This window comes from Opisthorchis viverrini (genome assembly GCF_000715545.1).
Source record: "Opisthorchis viverrini unplaced genomic scaffold opera_v5_528, whole genome shotgun sequence".
NCBI lineage: Eukaryota > Metazoa > Platyhelminthes > Trematoda > Opisthorchiida > Opisthorchiidae > Opisthorchis > Opisthorchis viverrini.
The window spans coordinates 58044-65419 of NW_008752189.1; the positions used below are offsets into that span (position 1 = coordinate 58044).

The following is a 7376-nucleotide window of genomic DNA, read 5'->3' on the forward strand; positions in this document are numbered from 1 at the left end:
CGGTCAAACACTGAAAGTCTTTTGACGTCCTTGGCGCGCAGCTGCCAGGTTTCTGATTCGTATAGTAATATGGAGCGCACCGCAGCATTGTGCATTGTAAACGCGACCCTTGACAGAGAAGCTGATGCCACGCCTACACCACAGATGACGCAGGTTCACAAAAGCTGCTCTGACCTTCTCAATCCGGATGGAAATTTCATCTTTCGCGAGACCACCGGGACTGATACAGCTGCCCAGGTAAACAAATTTGTCTACTACCTCAATCGGTTCATCAAGAGTTTTAACGTCGCTGTTGCGTTTGGGAAGGTTAAAACCGTCAGAATCTGCCGAGGATTGCTTAATCGACTTGTGGCTGTGCTTTATGTTGGTGAGAGGTTAAGCTGTAGGGAGCTCGCCGGCCATTAGCAAACCACTGATTGATTGGCATCTTTGCTTGAACTGTGGTGCTCAAACCGTTTTTTCTTTGACCTGTTGTAAACCTTGTTGCATTCATATTGATGGAATAACAGCAGTTAAGAGAGTAATGATTATAATAACAGTGATGAGCTAATACCTTCAGCGTGTTGGTTGACTCCAACAGATGTGGCGCGGCCCACAGGGGATTCCAAGGAACCAGGACGAATCCCAACTGCGCGGAGTACATCAGTCAAAAACACATTGCCTGACTTTACCGAACGATGTTCGTTGGCATTGACGGAAGCTGCGTGCATATTCAATGGGTTCCCAGTGGCTTTAGTAGGCTCGCGTGGTTTTTTCGAACCCGATCGCACGTTCGAAGACTTTTGTGTCTGTGACATGACAGCCGCTGAATTCTGTGACCCAGCAATATTCTCTGACGGCTTGGCAGCGCTTGGGCCAGATGAACTACGCAGACTGGCTGTTTTGCGTCTCCCAGCAAAGTTCGTGTTGGTGCCATAGATGGCTCGCAGCATTGACCAAAATTGAACAAGCTGCAAAGCAACAAGCGGATTAGGAACGCAGAGAGCAATGTGTACGGTCAACCTGGCAAACAGTTAGATACTGAGTATACACCCCTAGAAGGATGAAGACGATGTGTTATCTATCCCAAGTCTGTGCGGATAAAGGATAGATTCAGTATGATAGAATATATCGAAAACTTGGCGTTCACTCCTTTGTTGAAAATCGGTGTCTTTTTTGTCAATCTGCAGAATCAAATAACTTCTATGCATCCGGACTCCCTACTATAATGAGGTACTCTCCTACTAGTAAACACCTTGGACAGATATTAAGACGACATGATCATTTCTTACCGAAACGGACAACTAATAAGGAACATTTTCTTTGCCTGCAGCATGATGTTACCGAAAATACGAACCATATGCAGATAGTTTTCTAGCGTGCAACAAGCAACCTCATACATTTAAGACCGTTTGCGCAGCGAACTTTATCTTGTTGATTGTAATAGATTCACACTTACTAGTGTTGTACATGGCCCAGAAAAGGACAATCAGTTGCTGTCATCACGAATGTGCATATTCACAACATATATACTACTTAGCCACGTTACTTATCCGACCGCTGGGGATATGGTACGATGAATCCCGCACCAAAACAGTTTTGCCGCTCCCTGCTAAGCACTGCTGCGACCAATAAGCCTGGGCCGCATGCAGTTGAAATGAGAGTTGTCAACTGTGCAGTCTCCCGCATCGTCGGGGAGAGGTACGGAAGGGGTGCACATGGTACGGAGATGGTAGATGAATGTTAAGGGCTGGGTAGTGACCAAAAAGGCTAATGGGGGTGGGCGAGCAAGGTGCATTGACAAGGATTATAGGGGGTCAGGGTCTAATGACCACAAAGACGGGAGTTGTGGCATTGTGGCGATGTAAGTTACTTGGATGTAGATTGAGGGCATTGGGATGAAGTAAACACTGCAGTCCACAGCTAGATCATCATAATTATCAGAAACAGACCGTATCAGAATTGGCCAACTTAGTAGCTCACCTTTTCGTATAATTCGCTAACAGTGGTTGTATGTTTTTCAGACGTGAGGTTGGCAGACGGACAAAGAGTATGCTTATGAAGAACCGTTGTTGGCCGTTGGATTAAGTTATCACACATAACTGAGGCCTCAGTCAGCGTCGCACATAGACTCGGGCCTAGCAGTTACAATGAGTGGCCAGGATGAGCAAGTATACACACGTTTGTGATGAAGAAGGCGCCTCGTTGGCCATCGCGTCATGCTATCATCCATAGCTAACGCCTCATAACCAGCGGCACAAATTTATTTGAGCCTAGCAGTTAAAATAAGTAGCCGCGGTGGGCGACGACGCGTGCAGTTGTGAGTATGGAAGTTCGTTGTTAGGCTATTGGATTAGGCTGTTATGGCTGGCTGAATCCTCAATCAGCGTCGCAAATACACATGGGCCTATCAGTTACGATAAGCGGCCAACTCAGGTAACAATGCGTAGGGTTATCATGATGAAGGGCAATGATTACCTTTTCCGGCCATGCCGTTACCCTTTATGACGTAGCCGGGCTAACTGACGTCATGCTTTCCAAAAGGAGGGATATCTCATCGGATTTTCGTAATTCACGTGCAGACATCTAAAGTTGTTGCACTGTTCCTGACTAGCTGCGCATGTGTGAAAGTAGGATCATCCAGAGCGATGCATATTAGTATCAGTTCTGGACAATGCATCAAACTATGTTTGATTATCATATAGCATGCAGGGCGAGCTCCGAGAAAACTGTTGGGCCGAAGTTTGGCGAAAAAATCACCTTGTTTGTTACGTTCGACGAGTGTACCACATACTACCGCTATTCAGAATTTACATTGCATATTCCGTACGTGTCCTCTCCCATTTGAAGAACACTGCAGAATACGCCAAGATTCGATTTCGGGATCAATCTCATAAACTCGTAATCGCATGTGTATCAGCAGTGTTTGGTGACCTTGGAAATTCAATCACTTAAACAAAATGCTATGAACAAAACATCACTGAAACGTACGACCGGATTAGGCTAACTCTCCATAAAATTCCAAAGTTCGACAACCACATGGTTTCGGCGAAATTAATTTCGGTTTACTTCTTGTGAGCAACGTTGTCGCCTGGTACACTTTGAATACAGCGCGCTGCGTGTTTTTGACCTGGCGCTTAATGCACATTGTGCGTGGTTATTTAGCCGAAATCGCTACCTTGGGAGGTTCAAACCGAGAATTGAGCAGAGGCATTACCGTTATTGCGGCACAGCAACAATTGTACAAAGCACGTCCATCAACTACTCTGATGACTGAACAGCTGGAACAACTAATAAGTAAGCATTTAACGAACGAATAAATCTATGGCAATAAAGCTTTGAAACGCCTCGCAACACCATTTTATGTTCTTTGTTCCACGAGAACCTCAAGATTAGTAAAGTAGGTAGGATGTGCACCACGCAGAGAATCAAGCAAGGAAACACAGAGAAGGAAGTTCGTTAAGAAAAGGAACTCGATGCCTTTGAATGCAATCTTCTAGAGATAGCACACTAGCAAAACGGGGCACGATTTTGGCGTTCATCTCTTTGGGAGGGATGCGTTTAAAACAGTTGTGTAATACTCGGTTTACGCCTAGTTACGGAGAAATATTCTTGATATCTTGATGTCTGAAATCAGTATCTTCGAGATGTACTGTCACAGTGTGATGTGTACCACACTGACAACATTTCAAACTGTCGAAAAATCTGAGCCATGGGAGAACACCATGATTGCACCTAAAAAGGATAATCTAGGCTCTCAAAAAGTACTCAAACATGGATGACACCACGCAAGTATAGTCCATTTCGAAAAGGACACATTCAAGCTGATCGCGCCTGGGCACGAGCCAGTGAATCAGACTGTGAACCGGTTTACAAGAATGTGTCACGCTTCTGGTAAAGACAGTTCCCTTATTCTGAGTAAATGCGAAGGTGCTAGCAAGTGACTGCAATGTCGCCTATCAATTTTGGGATCCGGAATGAGCAGATCGTCAGCACCCATGAGGAATCGAAAGCCAATGATCTTTCCACTGGATTGCTTTCAGATATTAGGAATTTTGCGTTTAACGTAAAGCAGTAGACAATTTGTGATAGGTAGAAACCAGGGCAAACATCTAAAGAGACGAGATACAGTGAATCGCAAGCTGGCTCCAAACAACCCGATCCAACGAACAGCATTCTTAAGAAATATGGACACCATGGTTTCCTGTAGCACTCCGTGTTTATAGTCCAACTCGCAAGAGGACCTCAAGTTAGCGAACAAACTATCGACCACAAAGGTATGTATTAAATCTTCCCGTTATTCAGTATTTGATTGAAGGGCTGTTCAAATGCCACGTTAAACTAAGAATAACTGGGAACATCGCCCACTCCCCCAAGGAGGGCTAATTGTTCTATTTGGGACCCTTGTTGGATAGACCCGTTGTATCCCAAAAGATGACAACAAGGACCGAGAAGTAGCTCCTGAAGGAATAAACAGGTAGACTTACGAAAGACTGTCCGAAGCGAAGGGCCACAGTGGCATTGTGCCTACATACCCAATCCACGCTTGGTCCAACAAATCGATAATGCTTGGCAAGAGCCATGATCAGATCGGGAACGAGAGCGTTGCCAGCATTTATCCAATCCGCGTGCACCAACGACTAAAAGGTGAATATTTCAAGGGTCAATATGTGTATTATTCATTAGACAAACGTGAAATTAGGGTTAACCTGAACACAAAGAAACTCTATACAGGGACAACAGGTCAGAAAAGTACATTACTCTGTCGGAGTGCGGACGGTAAAGTTTGTTCACCAATGCATCGTCAGATATATATTGCGTGGCGTTCCGGCGACCCGAATACCAATTTGGCAGACTGGAGAAATGAGTCGCGGAAAACACCGTGAAAAACAGGGGTATTTAAAGTGCGGATCGAAAGGCTTCATCAACCACCAGACGTCCGTGCACAGGTGAGCAACTACAGACGATTTGCGAGGAATTGAAGGCGGTGCTGCATGCAGGCCCTTGAGGCGCATGTAGACCCAAAGAACCCGAATAGGTGGATGATGATTCAGTGCTCTGCTGTAAGTCATCAATCGACATAGGCACGTTGGCATACCAAAAAATACGGATACCAGCTACCTGTTTATCGTTGAGGAAGACGCGTCATCCACGAAGTCCCTATGTTTGTGATTTCTCGTCTGTCTCTATGATTTACTGTTAACATGAGCTCTCAAATGCGATCCTTCTTCAGCCGATGTGCAACCGGCTTTATCGCCCAAGACGCTTCTTTCCACCTGAGTAGCAATAATCTATTGGCTTCTATGGAGAGAAAAAGGAACTAAGAGAGGTGTACCTACGAACACGCAGGCAGAAGCCGATTGAAACCAGTAACGGAAAACGGAGTAAAATTGTTTCCTCCCTGCAGGTTGGGGATGGAACGTAAGACAGTTTGTACCTTAAAATTTGGACTACTACGGTGTGATCAAACTGATCGCTGTTGCCTTGCGACCAGGCCTTTGTGCCAAAGGCCTACGTGTCGTCCTGTCTAAATTTGGACACCCTGATAGCACCTCAACCCAGATAAAACCAGATCTCTTGATTCTGTTCCTGTAGGTACATCAGTCAGGCACCCAGGGAATTGACATACTGTACGTCATTGCTCACAACTACCGCTTCAAGTCAGCTATCCAGACACCATTTCTCTGCCTTTGTTACCGGGTTTAATGTACGAACTCTCAGGTAGTTGCTCTTGCTTGCACTCTAGAACCTGTCGAATGACGTCACCTGTATCTTTGAGACTCGAATACAGGATCCCATTGGAATTAGTGAGTTTATAGCAACCTAGATGCTACATTCTATGGATTTCAAGTACCTCTAAAGCTGCTTCAGCGGATGGCGTCAGTGCTAGGATAGCTCCGCAAACTACCCGTAAATGGTCGATTATGTACTGTCCGAAATAAGAAGACTGTTTGTCACACATATTTATGCATCAACTGACTAACAACTAGCTCTCATTCATTGAAAGACAGTTTCTATCGAAAACTGACCATCCTCTTGTCCACCAAGAAAAGCTCGTGTATATTCGTAATAGCAGGAGATTTCAAAGCACACGTGGGAGACGTCAGTTCACCAGAAGCATGCCCTCACGGTATGCTTAGTTTTAACACAAAACGCGATTATAATGTGAGCAGCTTTTGAAGCTCTGTACTGACGGCCAATTGTTTCTCCACAATACTGGGTTTAGAAGCAGCGGTGGCTGCTGTGCGAGCTGGTGTCCCTGCAACGCCAAACAACCTTGGAGTCAAACTGGCCACATTGCCGTCAGCTACCGATGACATGGTTCAGCCGTTAGCTGTTGTGTGTTACACAGATCACGCCATTGTTTGGTAAACTTTCGGAAAATTTCCCCGATAAACTCCAAAAGACGACCTTCTCATTTGGCAGCAGAAAAGCTCTGTGAACCACAAGTTTGGCAAACATATAACCTACTATGCAATGCACCACAACCGACCTCGTCGAAGAAAATTGACCTTAACTAGGATCAGATGACCACGTGTACATGTTATACCTACAACACAGCTTGTGGTGAAAGAAGGCTTTCTCCACGGAGTTGTTTATTAGCGAAACACCAACTGAACCGTTACAGACTATTGGACAGGGGAACAAAACTCCCATATGCTTCACGTTTGCCGAAACTGAATATCCATCTTCTCCGTGAACGCTTCTTCCTGAACTTTCCTGGATATTTATTGACTGCTACTCAAATGCAAGCGGAAGCTACAAAGCGACTCCACAAATTCCGTAATAGATCTCACTTTTCAAGGGAGGCGAAGCGGATTTACGATAGAACATACTACTCGCATGCTCCCATCAGTAGTACCCACCGGTACAGTGGCATTTCCGAGCGCCTACACAGAAACCACTGGATCTCAGAATGGTCACTATCACTTCCTGATGTGGGGTGCTCTATTGCCTCGGGCTTAAAATATAATTTGGTTAGACGATCGATTAGACGACAGCTCAAAAGTAGCATCTACGCGGAAGGAGAGCCGTGGGCGAACCAGAGGGTTCAAGAAGTGGAAGAGGACAATGCGCCTGAGAATGCGCGAGGGGTGTCACATCTAATCGTAAATGAGCCAATCAAAGGTAATATTGGAAACCTAATATATCATTATGACTAAGGTCTAGGTCGCTGGGCAGAATATTTCCGAGAACAGTTTAGTTTACCCTCGGCCCCTGTGTCTAAGTCTTTCATTCGACCCGCTCACTTTGAACCATGGTTTGTGAGTTTAGATTCCCATCATCTGACCTAGAAACTATCTGTATTCTTAACTTGAAGCACTATCAGGTTTCCCGGTCAGACTGGCCTTCCCCAACTTTGTTCAAAGATGTAGGACAATCCTAGTGTTCCGCTT

The 7376-nt window shown here is 45.3% G+C and overlaps 1 protein-coding gene across 1 annotated transcript in view; it reads right to left on the minus strand.

The window, feature by feature from the left end:
* Window positions 1-7376, minus strand: part of T265_11589 (hypothetical protein) — a gene marked incomplete at both ends in the record, with an annotated part of 66147 nt that overhangs the window by 40125 nt on the left and 18646 nt on the right. The window contains 2 exons of the mRNA XM_009178278.1: window positions 554-950; window positions 4515-4619. Coding sequence (XP_009176542.1) covers window positions 554-950; window positions 4515-4619 — 502 coding nt within the window. The remainder of the gene's footprint in view (window positions 1-553; window positions 951-4514; window positions 4620-7376) is intronic.